General features: G+C 35.6%; 1 protein-coding gene across 2 annotated transcripts in view; it reads right to left on the reverse strand.

Annotated features, from left to right (window-relative positions):
- Fnip1 (folliculin interacting protein 1) overlaps positions 1 to 15129 on the reverse strand; it is an 81721-nt gene that overhangs the window by 22659 nt on the left and 43933 nt on the right. Inside the window, exons 4-9 of one of the 2 annotated variants that reach the window (XM_060363708.1) lie at positions 12393 to 12493; positions 12063 to 12137; positions 10397 to 10488; positions 5766 to 5849; positions 4183 to 4254; positions 745 to 880 (exon numbers count right to left, since the gene is read on the reverse strand). In XM_060363708.1, the coding sequence (XP_060219691.1) occupies positions 745 to 880; positions 4183 to 4254; positions 5766 to 5849; positions 10397 to 10488; positions 12063 to 12137; positions 12393 to 12493 (560 nt within the window). The remainder of the gene's footprint in view (positions 1 to 744; positions 881 to 4182; positions 4255 to 5765; positions 5850 to 10396; positions 10489 to 12062; positions 12138 to 12392; positions 12494 to 15129) is intronic. The other variant, XM_060363709.1, reaches the window with a different exon arrangement.

Raw genomic sequence — 15129 nt, forward strand, 5'->3', positions numbered from 1 at the left:
ACAAGCATTTCACTGATAGAATCATTCCTCCAGCCCCTCAAATGTACTGCTAGTGCATTATTATTTAGCCATAAATATGAATTTCTTATATACGCTACAACATGGATGAATTTCAAAGATATACTAAACAAAATGAGCCAGATCTAAAAAGATAAGTACTGCATGATTCCACTTATACAAGGTATTCATGGTTGTTAAGTTTATGGAGATAGCCAAAATAAGCACTTCTTCCCAAGGACCCAAGTTTAATTCTCAGTGTCCATGTTGGGCAGCTCAAAACTGCCTGTTACTCTATCTACAGGGGATCCAATGCCCTCCTATGGCTTCCATAAGTACCTGTACACAAGACACATACATTCATATAGACATGCAGACAAACCTAAAACTAAAGACTTTTAAACTACAAAAATTTAAAAGTGGAACAATGGTTGCAAAAGGCAAATGAAGGAGGAGTAGGGAGTTATTGTTTAATGGGGACAGGGTTTTAGTTTGGGAAGATGAAAAAGTTCAGGACTTAAACAGTAGTGACAGTGTGAAGGTACTTACTGTTACTAAACCATATGAAAAATAAATGATTAAAACAGAAAACTGTTTTTGTCTGTCTTACCACAATTAAAAAATTAATAAAATTTTAAAAGTTTTCAGTTACAAACTTCAAATACACGTAATACAAGTCTCAAGTTCTAAAACTTTATACAAACATATATTTAAAGAATTAGTCAATCTTGTTCAATGCCAACTTACCATCTAGGAAATACCCCATTTTCCAAACTGGTGGTTTGGCTACGTCGCCAACGTCGCTGGTAGCTGCTGGCACAACTTCGAGTAAGTGAAGAATTTGGGGAGGGAAATGGAGTGATGAGCAAGCTGCTCAGAGATGCTGTACATCAGAAGAACAAGTATAATTATTAGTCAATGATTAGGCATGGTGACAAATTTCTTTTTAACAGACTGAATAGAGTAAACCTAATCTTTTATTTCATTTCACCAACCTGTCTAAACTTCCATCTGAAAATGTATTTGGAGGAAAGCCTCAGAGGAGTAAACTCATGTATTAATATCATATTTACAAGAGTCTTTCAGACAATCATTTTTGGCACTGTGCAACCCCCCAAAAAATGTTCCTGGAAACAAGCTATTACTTTTTAAGTCATCCTAATGTCCACTAATTGACTGAACCCTCACTATTCTTAAATGAAACCTGATGCCATTCAAACTGATTGCAGATGAGTATTAACAAGAAAGATGATTTGAAAGTGTTTGAAAGGCATTCAAAGGGGCTATTTACAGCACTCATAAATCACTCATGCCCAAGTTGCCAAGCCTTTATCTAAGTGTTAAAAAACAGCAGACCCTACACATAACTCTCTGGAGCATTCTAAGGTGGCAGATACATACCAGTAGATTCCACTTATAGAGTATATAAATGATTCAAGCCATCATGTTGCACATGATAAAAAGTATAATTTTATCTGAAAATTTTAATGTTTTTTTAAGTTTTATGTTTCTTGCTTTAAAGTATGCGTGCGTGTATGAGTGTGTGAGTGAGTGTGTGTGTGTGTGTGTGCGTGTGTGTGTGTGTGTGTGTGTCAGTGTGGGCGTGAAAGTGAAGGTACCAGAGATAATGAGAGGCTCAGATCCACCCCAAGCTGCAGTTATAGGCAGTTGCGAGCTTCCTGAGGTAGGCGCTAGGAACGAAACTTGGATCCTTTCCAAGAGCAATATATACTCTTAACCACTGAACCATCAAAATCAACTGAACTTTTTATCTCCTTTATAATTTTTCGATATTAGATCAGTCTTTGAGAATAGAGTTCAGGCATCTAAACTTTTTGTCTTTGAAAGTTCATGTTATTGTAATTCATACCTATCAGAACATGGGATAAAGTTAAAATCGTTGTTTATACTCAAACTGATTCACAATGATGGTAATGACAAATAAACAATGTGACAAGGCCTTTCATGAAGCACAGGAATCAAGTATACAGTGTCTAATAGGACTGCAAGTCCAAGCTGAGGACTCATTAATGGTTTGGAGCCCTACCATACACTTCTAGTTTTAACCAAAAATGTCTTTGCATTCTTCATTCTTTATTTTCTAACACACAACTCAAGAAAAGTCCTGCCTCTCAACATCCAGGGAAATGTAAATCAAAATTACCATGAGATTTCACCTTACACCCAAAAGAATGGCTAAGATAAAAAACACAAGTGACAACACATGCTGGAGAGGATGTGGAGAAAGGGGAACTCTCCTCCATTGCTGGTGGGAATGTAAACTTGTACAACCACTTTGGAAATCAATCTGGAGCTTTCTCAGACAATTAGGAATAGTGCTTCCTCAAGATCCAGCTATACCACTCCTAGGCATATATCCAAAATATGCTCAAATACACAACAAGGACATTTGCTCAACCATGTTTGTAGCAGCTTTATTCCTAATAGCTAGAATCTGGAAAAAACCCCGTATGTCCCTCAATTGAGGAATGGATACATAAATTACGGTACATTTACACATCAGACATACAATATAGGATAAACATACTAAAATCCGTATACCTAAAGAAGCCAAGTAAGCAAGAGGACCCTGGGTAAGATGATCAATTCTCATTCAGAAAGGCAAACAGGACAGACATTGGAAGAGGGAGATGACAGGGAACAGGACAGGAACCTACCATAGAGGGCCTCTGAAAGACTCTACCTAGCAGCCTATCGAAGCAGATGCTAAGACTCATAGCCAAACTTTGGACCAAGTGCAGAGAATCTTATGAAAGAAGGGAGAGACAGAAAGACCTGGAGGGGACAGGAGCTCCACAAGGAGAGCAACAGAACCAAGAAATCTGGGCCCAGGGGTCTTTTCTGAGACTAATACTCTAACCAAGGACCATTCATGGAGATAACCTAGGACCCCTGCACACATGTAGCCCATGGCAGCTCAGTATCCAAGTGGGTTCCCTTGTAAGGGGAACAAGGACTGTCTCTGACATGAACTTGGTGGCTGGCTCTTTGATCACCATTCCCTGAGGCAGGCGCAGCCTTACCATGACACAGAGGAAGACAATGCAGCCAGCCCTGATGAGACCTAATAAGCTAGGGCCAGATGGAAGGGGAGGAGGACCTCCCCTATCAGTGGACTTGAAGAGGGGCATGGGAGGAGATGAGGTTGGTAGGATGGGATTGGGAAGGAATGATGGAAGGGGCTACAACTAGGATACAAAGTGAATAAACTGTAATTAATATGAAAAGAAAAGAAAAGAAAAGAAAAGAAAAGAAAAGAAAAGAAAAGAAAAGAAAAGAAAAGAAAAGAAAAGAAAAAAGAAGTGCTGCTTCTCTGAAACAAGTTGCTTATACTTGCCTCTTGCTCAGGTAAGCTAGGTGTCTTTTTTTCTGAGCTTCTTTGCACAAATCTATCACTGAGCATATCATACAAACATTTTTGTTTGTTTGTTTGTTTGTTTGTTTGATCACATACACTGTGGGTCTTCCTTTCTTTTTTACTTCCTTCCAGAATTCCTTTCTTCTTTCTTAATACCCAGAATATTTCAGTAAATATTTTCTGGATATAACAAATATCAGTGAAATCCATACTTTAAAACATAAAAATAAAAAAGTTAACACTGATTCATATTGCCTAAGCTTCTCTAGGAAATAATCTAACAACTTCAATACTAACACCAAGTAAATGTAAGCTGATATAGTTTTTCTATGGATTTTTGTAATACAGTGAGCAATTTTTTTTTCTTATCCTGACTAAGCCTAAAGCCTAAGATGATCTGTGATCTTCTGTCAAAAAGAGTGTCCAACCTTTTGACACTGCAGGCCGATGTTGTCATCTACAAAGTTCTCTCACTCAAGAGCCATACAATATAGTAAACAAACAAAAAACTTGCAAAAAACAGTTCATAAATGTTTTAACTAAATTTATGATTTATTTATTAGGCCACACTTCAAGTTCTCCTTGTTGAACATGCTTGATAGGGCACATCCCACCATACTTAATAGAAAGCATTAAAATATCAAATTTAAGAGACTTCTTTTTATCCTTTCTACAATCCTGTCATGTGAAATGTCAATATAAACAAAGTAGACACAGAGTTAGACAGTAAAGACAGAGAGAGAAATAAAATCAACATCAACTAACAATTTCAAAAAAAGAGAGCTAGCCTATGAATCTGGCATTACCAGAGCGTGCTATGCCGCTGTCTCTGTCCTCATTCAATTCTCTTCCTGGCATGTCCATCGGGTTGCTGTGAACTAAATCAAAACAAATGGTCAGTCATATAATACATTACAATTGAGGTAAATGTTGCTCCTTTTAAATCGCAAACTAGATCATGCTTCATCTCATTGCATTCCTTTTGCAATAGCATGGCACCAACCCAACACTAGGAGCTATTACTCAGTTGAACAAGCTTTCAGACTTATCTGAAGATTTATCACATAATGCAAAACTGTCCAAGATACAGAATAATCTGGGATTGAGTAAACTTTAATTTTAAGAACATATTCAAAAAAATAGATGTTCATACTATTAAATGAAAATGAAAGCATACTATCAAAAAGCATCAACGTTAGTTACTAAGGCTAAGCAACAACTCTATAGTAGTTCCTTCTGATTATGTCTGTAACAATGCTTAAACACAAACATAATAAACAAGAATTTAAAAACTCTGTAAGAAAATGTGTGATAATTTTGTTTAAATAGTATGATACCAATTTTGTTTATAAACAGGTGGGGGGGGGCTAAGAATGTAAATTAGTTGTAGAGGAAAGGCCTAGAACATATTTAAGGCCCTGGATTTGATTTATGGCACAGGAAAAAAAAAGAACAAAAACAAACAAACAAAAGTAAGTATAAGTGCCGGTAGGATAGCTTGTATACTTTTAAGCTGGTTTTATGTTTTCCGATTTTTCTAGGAAAAATACGTATTGCTCACATCTGATATTTATATGTAAAATAAGCTCTACTTAACACAAGAAGTAGAACAGCAGGGTATGATGACAAATATTCATAATCCCTTCACTCAGGAGACAAAAGCAGAAGAATTTAAAATTCAAATCTATCCAGGCTTATATAGAGAAGACTGATAATAAATAACAATGAATGAACCTGAGGACTGATAATTTCTACTAGAAAGTGATAATGAAAGATCAGTGTGTATGCAAAGTGTGAAAATGTGGAACAGGACTCTGCTCCTGCATATATAAGCAAGGCATACACTCTGTTAAAGTAATGATATGAGTAATTATGCTCACACGCCTTTTATATAGTGTTAGAACAGTGCTTGTTCATCTAAATCTTAGCTCCAAGAAAAGTTGTCCTTAGGGAAGAGTGCAGATCAGAAATTTGTGACAATTATAAAGATTGGATATTTCCAGCAATTGGTGAATTACAATACAAAAGCTACTTAGCCATGGAAACAAGACAGCATAACATTAAAATTTCCAAGGGGCAGTATAATTAATTACTAAGCTAATACACCCTAAATTTTTCTTTTAATAGTCTAAAGCTTAAAATTATTATGGCATATTAAAGAAAGAAAGGACAAACTGAAATTTCATAAAAATATCAATTCTACTGATAACATACTTTGTGAAAACTTTAGGAACATACCCAATAAAAAGCAATAATTTCCTCTACTTTGTAAGCAATGCTTTCTCAACCACAACCTCCCTACTTCATTCTCTCTTGTTTCCACAGCTTAACTAGAGATTCTAGCCACCAGGGCACACGAACTAGTCTACCCACACAGCACATGGCAAACCTGCAAAGAAAGAGGCGCTCCTGATCAGGCGGAGCGGACCCTGCTCAGAGAATGCCCGCCTGGGGCTGCAGAACTGTGAAAGACCTATATGGCAAAAATGTAAAATACACATGAAAGACGCCTGTTAGAGAAGCCACACTGCGTCAGGAAAATAAGGTGAAGTAAGGCAACATAGGAGCAGATCAACAGGCAAAGCACGGGAACTTTTAACCAAAGCAAGAACAACTCAAGTCATTTTCCCTTTTAGAAAAAGTATAGTTCTAATTTTGGTCATGGTTTATGTCAAACAATAGCTTCATATCTACTTGTAAATAAATCAATTTATAACAATAGAAATAAGCTTCTTTTTAAAAGGTAAAACTATTTTCAAGTGTTCACTCCTAATATAAAACATTCTGAGCATTCAAAAAGGCAATGGTATCTACATGATTTAATGTATACCAAACAAATCAATCTATCTATCTATCTATCTATCTATCTATCTATCTATCTATCTATTTTGAGGGAGGGTTTCTCTGGATAGCCTTGGCTGGGACATACTCTGCAGACCAGGCTGGCCTTGAAATCACAGAGATCTGCCTGCCTTTGCCTCAGCCTCTGCCTCCTAAGTGCTGGGATTAAAGGCGTGTAACACTACCGCCAGACAAAAGTCAGTTTTTAAGACTCCAATGCTCTCCCACAAATGCAGTAAGAAGACAATGTTACTGTACTTAGCACAAGAACATAGTAAATATATCAAGGAATTTTACTGACAAATAAGCACAACAATTGCTGTACTATTTTACTAAGTAACAGAAGAAATTGATGTTTTAGTGCCGTAGTAAAAAACAAACAAACAAACAAAAACAAAAACACAGCATTCTGAATAACCCCCAAAAGAACATAAAGGCCAGGAGTAATAGCACACACCTTTAATCCTAGCAAGCAGATCTCTATGAATTTGGAGCCAGCCTGGTCTACATAGAGAGTTCCAGGCCAGCCAGGGCTACACAGAGAGACCCTCTCTCCAAAACAAGTTGGGAGGAAAGGGAGGCTTACATCCTGAAATCAATCATCTGAGTTATTTATTATGTATATTCAATTGTGAGAGTCTAAGTCAGTGGTTCTCAACCTTCCTAATGCTGTGACCCTTTAATACAGCTACTCATGTTGTGGTAACCCCCAACCATTAAATTACTTTCATTGCTACTTCATAAACTGTAGTTTTGCTACTGTTATGACTCACAATGTAAATATGATTGTAAGATATCTGATATATGACGATGTGAAAGGGTCACCCGACCCCCAAAGAAGTTGTGACCAGCAGGTTGAGAAGCACTGGTCTAAGAAGTTATGTAGGAGCTGTATGCCTCAGACAGGTAACTTTATGCTTTCAATAGCATCTGTATATCTCAAATTGCTGACCCCATTTCTTTTCTGCAATAGAAATTTCTGTAATTATAATAGAACAACCCTCCCATTTCTCAATGGTCAGCTCTTTCTTCAACATTTCCTAGCTATTTCAAAATTTAACGTCTTTAAACTCCTTCTTCCCCTACATTTCCTTACACTTGACTGTATACATGGGCATAGATGTAGATACACACAGAGCTTCCAGACTGAAACTGTCCTTTCCTTATTACCCCACCTCTGAAAGTACTCAAATTCTTACCTATCTTTGCCTACTTCCTGCCTAAAAGAAAATAGGTAACATTCAGACCTTATGATGCTAGTAACTTTTTCAAGAATTTACGAAGTTTCTCCTTATCTTCCTCAGCTAATTCTAAGTCAGCTAGGGTTCCAACCCAACATTGTCCCTCAAAAGCCTCTCTCAATTATCATACCTATCTTTAATTCCATTCTCTCAATGGCTTCCTTTTTTCCAGAAATACATACATGTAATCAAATCTCTTTCATGTTTCCTTAATATACATCTATTCATATCATTGTTCAGTTTTCAAAATGTAAATGAAGGACACCTGGAGGTCCCTAAGACCCTTCAAGAGGTCAGTGAGGTCTTCCATTTTCCAATGACTTACCTACAAGTGGTAAAATTTTCTTGACCTATTTTAATCCCAACTGGTTACCAAGGCACATTCTTAATACACATTCTTTTGCACATATAAATCAGATCTGATTATGTTGTTGGATATTAAATGAGTTCTGTTGACGCTTTGGATTTATATCTAAAAGATTTCCAAAAAACCTACTGCACATTTGTGCAAGGCTAGATATTACCCATAACATGCTCTCAGCCAGTGATCAATTACAGAGGATACAAAATCTAGGCCTATTCTGGGGAGACATGGAACATTTCTGACAACTAGGTCTTACTTCTTACTCATAAACTCATAAATCAGCTGGGGCACTGATAACTTAGTCTTCGATATTCTCCTTTACTTAGAGTCAGGCATGCATCACAGTCTACGGTTCTTTTGGCTTTTCCCACCTCCCTCATTTAATTTCTCACAGTCATTTCCAGTAATTAAGTTTTTGCATGGTTAATCCTGTCAAGGCACTTGCTTTAAAAAACAAGCGAAGAAACTATCATATCCTCACTGGTATCTCTGACTACATAAAGCATGAATGTGAATTTCTTGCTGTGGCCTACAATGCCCTTTGCCATCTTGCTCTTGATCAGTTCTTCCTTCTTCATTTTTTTCTGTTTATTTTTGAGACTGTTTTATTCAAAAAATTCTCTCTTCCCTTTTCTTCCTCCAATACACCTTACCCTCAATTCTTTCTTTTCATTTCCTACAATGTACTGGTATGCTCTACTCACATCAGCCTATTTACATGATTTATGATGGTGTGGCCTTTGGTCTGGTACATACTACTGCTTTTTCCAAGGTAGTTCTATCCATGAACTATATAAATAATTCTTCAAGTTTAGGTATTCTATTCCCAAGGAAGCTGTCCACAATTCTTCAAGATGGAGTTCATGTTTATATTTTAATCACAGAAATAAAATTTTAATCTTGTATCCACTATAGCATACTGTGGTTGTACTATTTATCTAATGCTAACTACGAATCCACTGAGATAGAAACTCTGTTAGCTTACCACTGTCTCCTGAGGGTCTCCCAGAGTACTTGTCATATTACAGATGTTTAAAAATTACTTGATTAGACAATTGGAAACATAAACAAAGCCAGAAATGGGTCTCAACTATCCTTAATTCATAGAGTATGGAATAAAAGCTACGCATTATTTAAACCCTTTATCTTTAAATGGATTAAATTTCTCCTTTATATTTGAACAGAATGATGAGAAACATCCAGTTTGTATAGTATAATTTAATTTTAGAACTATCAATTCATTTATACTATTAAAATAAATGAACCACTTTCAATAACCCCTTGGAGTTGTAAAATAATGAAAAAAAAAATTAAAGGGCCTTTCTTTGGTACAGTTTTTGTCTTCCTCCCCCACCTTCTTGGTTTTTTGAGACAAGTTTTTTTTTTTCTCTCTGTGTGTAGCCTTACCTGTCCTAAAACTCATTCTATAGACCAAAGACCCTTGACTCAAAGACCTCCCTCCCGCCTCTGCCTCCCAAGGGCTGGGATTAAAGTATGCTTTGTTGTAGTTATTTCATTTAAATCGGTGATTAAAATCAAGTGAATCTGAAAGAACATTTTTATAAGCTGACCTACACTATAAAATAGGCCTGACACTAAGATGCTTAATATAACAGCATCTCATTTTAACAAACAAACAAACAACCAAAACAAAACAGTATTTATTGAGCACCATGTTATGCCATTCAAGTAGGAAGGAAAAAAAAGTATTTTCCACTAATACATATAATTAATGAATATTTACAAAAATTAACAACAGCAAAGCATGTTGTCACACATTTGTAATCCCTGTACATGGGAGGCTCAAGCAGGACTGTGAGTTACCAGTCAGTATGGTATAAAACAGGCCTAACGCTAAGACTAACCCACAGCAGATGCTTAGACACATCTCACTTGAACAAACATAAACTGAAAACACCAAATTTACTATGGTTTTAGTAAGTGCCAGGGCAGCCTGAACTACACAATGAAATCTATCTCAGAGGAAAAAAGTAATCATCTAAATACAAGTTTTTACTAAGGGTTGCTATCCACTCTCTGATGTCATACACCAGAAATACGATCAAGCAGCAATTTAGTTGTGTTTTCTAGACAAATTGCAGAAATACTATGTCATTTTAAAATGCATTATACATTGTGAACCATAATTAACTAAATTAAGCTATTCTTCTAATAAACTTGAGAATAATCATTTGAGTATCTGCTCATATGAACCACAATTCATAAAAATGAGCACCATTTTAAAATGACTTTAGTTTAGAGAAGAGATCAGGGGTAGTCTTCCCAGCTAAAATATTTCAGAGAGCTGGTAATAGCTTTCAACATCAATGACAAAGCCTATCATAAATACAACAAACTTAAAAACAAAAAAAAAAATGAAGACAAATTTTTTTCAGATACAAAAATGAATATTCCATTATAATTAAAAGTTTTCAAAAAACATTTCACATGTGAAATTTAATCAACCTTTCTATTTACACCATTAGAAGCTCTCTTATTAGACAAAGCTACATTAAGAAGTGACTTCAAAACCTGTTATACTGTTAACATTTTTTAACTTTATAAACTACTTACCTATATTTCCCAGCAGACCATTAATAACAGTGCTGCTATCAGCCTTTAATGTATTGCTGTCCTGATTGATGAATTCAAGACTGTCTTGCAGTCTACAAGGGAAAAAAAAAACAAATCCCAAATACATTTTATGTTTTAAATGGTAATTCTTCACATATCCCAATGAAATTTTAAATGTAAATTTTTTGAAATATTTGATGTAAAGGGGACTATTGGGAATGGGGAGGATAACAGAGGTTGAATATGAACAAAATATAATGAAACCTATTATTTTATATATTAGCTAAAAAGTTAAACCCCTTTAAAATTAAAGCTATTACTATTAGGACTCTAAGTATAAACTACGAAAGCATGTAATCACATGAGCCATCGGTTAGTAAGCTGTGTCTGAAGACTACACCCAACTGCTGTACCTTTCTAAATGAAGTTTCACAGAAGTGCATGTTTACTCATTTAATATGGTGCGTAAGGCTCCTTGAACACTATCATGACAGCATACTATACGACTCAAAAAACAGACATTTACCATATGACTCTTTTAGAAATAAATTATTGACACTGATAATCAACACAGACAAGGTTTCCCTCGTATTTTGGACTAAAAATATTTTCTAAACATCTGGAGTTTAGAATGGTCAAGGAGCAATTGCAGATGAGGAAGGGAACAGAAGAAGGGGAGAAGAGCAGCAGGAACAACAGTCAAAAATCACACATAAAATAGTGTATATTACTTCTTTCACTCTCTTTGAGGATAACAAAAATACAATTACTGTACTTTGAGTCTGAAATATCTTTTCCATAAATTTTTGGAATTATAGTTAAATTTTAGAATAAAAACACCAGAGTAATTTTTCATTTCTACTTTAGTATTAAATTGAAAAAGTTGGCATTTTGGCAACATCATTTTTTAAAGTATTCACAATATTTTGAAAAACATTTACCTTTCCCTTTCTTTCTAAAAGAAAGGTAAATGAGCTAGATAGTAGAAACCTCTATAATAAAACCTCTCAAAACAGTCTTTTAAGACTCAAAGAATTTCTCTAGAGTAGATACTCACTTAGACTTTGGATTACTCCAGGATTCAAGCTCGTCAGTACTCTGATTTGGCACCTACAAAATTCTACTGACCTAACCATAAACTCTAACTCAGTACCTCTTGTTTACTAGGGTTCCGGTACATAGCTTACTATCGCCACAGCATACTCTACTTTGTTACTATAGTCTAAGCCAGACCAACTTTTAGCTTATTATATATGTGGACGGTGGGAGATGACTCTGACTTTAATGGTGATATGGCTTCCTAAGGCCACTCCAATCTGCAGGGCTATGCAAGCTGAAGAATGTAAAAACATGATTGGTAACTCAGCACAGAACAGTAACACTGAAAAACAGCACAGGAGCCTATGATGGAAAGTCATTCAACATTTTGCTTCTAGACACACCTGGAACACTAAAAAAAAAAGAAAAAAAAGAAATCATCTATATTTTAAAATATTCAGAAAAGGCATGTAATCAAGCCTCCATAAACTTTCAGACTTGGGTAAAATATAGACTTGAATTTGTGCTATAATCTTAAGACATTTAAAACTTATAAACATTTATAAAATTTAAATGTATACTTGTATACCTTAATTATCAATCTCCCCCTGCATCCATAAGCACTTACGTATTGAGACTTCCACAGATACTGCTGCCAGTCCGTGCAGTAAAAACTTTGCTAAGCATGAGCTGTGGGGGAGAGCTATGAAAGAAAACAGAACAGTAGAAAGAGATTAAAACTAAAATACGATGACTTTTGATTTATTGTAAATAAAATTTTGTTAAGTTACAGAGATTTCATGACATTAAAATGGCACTAAAACCATGTATATTATAAGCTGGGATCTAACCTAACACGCTCAATCTGAGTAAAATCTAGAAATCCTCTCATCTTCAAAAAGTTCTTCACCTGACCATCTAAAACAAGTACAACACAAGAAGAACTGAACTCCCTCACCGAATCTGATGAATTTTTAAGGTGGATCCTTTGTAGCTCATTGCAACTGAGCCAAACATCATCTCTCCAAGCATATTGGCATCAGAAGAGCACCGAGAACCCTGAATTAAAAATTAAAAACATAAATGAAATCAAAGAATTAAAATCCTTATAATGATTTCAAATACTAACTTTATTTATAATACAAACCTATGTTACAGTTTTTCTAATAACTTTAATTCTGTATTATACAAACTGTTTTGCAATCCGTTCTTCATCATGTAGTTTCTTATATTAAACCCAATGTATCATTAAACAGAAATTTCACTCATTTATAAAGCTGTACAGATACTGGTAAGGTATTATAATACCTATAATTCTAACAATGGGAGGACCAAAGCAGGAATAGCCCAAGTTTGAATTCAACCTGGGTACTTGGGGAGATTGATCCATTTAAGGAAGGGAGGAAATGAGGAAGGAAGTAAAGAAGGAAGGGGTTGCACAGTATTTGATTACATAAAAATACCATACTTCAGGACTAGAAAAATTACTCCGTAAAGACAACTTGCTGCTCTTTTTTTGTTTTTGTTTTGAGACAGGGCTTCTTTGCATAGCCCAGTCTGTCCTAGAACTAGCTCTATAGACCAGGCTGTCCTCCAACTCACAGAGACCTGCTTGCCTCCGCCCTTCTGAGTGCTAGATTAAAACATGTGCCACCACTGCCCAGCACCACTTCCTGCTCTTGCAGAAGATCTAGCTTAGGTTACCAGAACCCACATGGAAGCTCACAACCACCTGTAAATTCAGTTTCAGGAAATCTTTTGAATGGGTGTAGTGCACATAAATAAATGTTGGCAAAACACTCAGAAACATAAAAATAAATCTTTTTTTTAAAAAATAACATATTTCATCACGTCGTATCAGTTACTGAGCAGCATTCAGGTCATTTCGAGGATTTTGCTAATAAAAATAATTTAAATTTAAAGAATTTTTTTAAACAATTACTCACGTACTTTGTGTGAGTGTATGTGGGTGGGTATGCACACTGCCTATGAGTGGAGGTCAGAGGACAACTTGCAGGAGTTGGTCCTCTCCTATACTCCACCACGTGTCCTCTGTGAAGCTTGGTGACCAGTGCTTTTACCTGCTAAGCCATCTTAGTCCCAAGTCAATGTGTGAACCATGTCTTAAACATATACACAACATTTCTCCAGTAGGTAACAAGGGCAGAATAGACAGTATAACAAACTCTTGAGATCTGCTTCACAACATCACATCTATAGTCAAGAACAAACAAAGTATTGTATGTTAAAAGTTTAGCTAAGAAAAACTTAAGGTAGGTGTGGTAGCCTTTGATCCCAGCACTGAGGAGGATAAAAGATTTACTTCAAATATTAGAAATTTATTTTTTCTTCAAAGAACTCAATATTGTTCCTTAATTGTCATAACCAGAGTTATAAACTCTCTTAAAAAATAAAAAAAAATCCACTTAGTTAGTATTTCTGTATCATGGCAAACATCACTAACTACAAAGTCCCCTCTACTTAATTTTTAAAAAATTTAGCTGGTGATACATGCCATTAATTACAGCACTCAGGACCATCTCTGTGAGTTTGAGCCCAGATGGTCAATGTAGCAAGTTCCAGGCTATAAAGACCCTGTCTTTAAAAATATCATTGTTGGGCTGGAGAGATGACTCAGAGGTTAAGAGTACTGTCTGCTCCTCCAGAGGTCCTGAGTTCAATTCCCAGCAACCACATGGTGGCTCACAACCACCTATAGTGAGATCTGGTGCCCTGTTCTGGCGTGCAGGTGTTCAGACAGACAGAACACTGTGTACATAATAAATAAATATTTAAAAATATATATATCATTGTTTTTATTACTTATATGTGTTTATGGTTGTATGTGGATACAACATGCTAAGTCACCAAAGTAGAGGTCACATGACAACATTTGAGACTCGATCTTCTAAATGTGGGTCCTAGGGAGGGAATTCAGGTTAAGCAGCAAGTACCTGTATCTGCTAAGACATTTTATCAGCCCTCTCTACTTAATTTTTGAAGCCCAGTTTGTTCCTAGACATCAGTGTGCCCAATTGAAAGGAATGTCACTTCTCACTCACTGATATAAGATTGGCCTAATAGTAGCAATTTTGGAGTAGCAATTTTCACTACCCGCTCACAAGTACTTTTAAAAACTGGTCAACAAAAATCCAATACAAATCACTAAAAATGGAGCTACTATTTGTTGGGCCACAAAACACATTATATCTGATGAAGCTGAAAAATAAGGGGAGCTTGGATGTTTTCTAAGGACACCTTCAAACTAACAAATCCCATGTATCACATGACTTCAGACTGGTCATGTAAAGAAAATAATTCATAGTCTATAACTAATCCTCATTTACAGTTGGAATCATTGAAGTCATCTATCTCAGTGTTTATTTTATTAAACGATTGCATAAAATAAGCATTCCATAGAGACAATCTAGTAAAGTCATATAACTATTAAAATTCTTTGTCTACTGTAACATATACCGAATGGGTAATGTGAAGAGCAGATACTGTTATATATCTCATGTGAAACAATCCATAATAAAGATCATAAAATTAAACAAAGTGCTGCTATCACTGCTGCCTTTTTAAAGGGTCTACACTCATTCCATACACTCACTCCTGGGAAAGAATCCAAAATTGATGTTCTAGTTACTAGAAATAGTATTTTATCCAGCATATCAAGAATCACTAAATGCTTT

Source organism: Meriones unguiculatus, chromosome 11, assembly GCF_030254825.1.
Source record: "Meriones unguiculatus strain TT.TT164.6M chromosome 11, Bangor_MerUng_6.1, whole genome shotgun sequence".
Lineage (NCBI taxonomy): Eukaryota > Metazoa > Chordata > Mammalia > Rodentia > Muridae > Meriones > Meriones unguiculatus.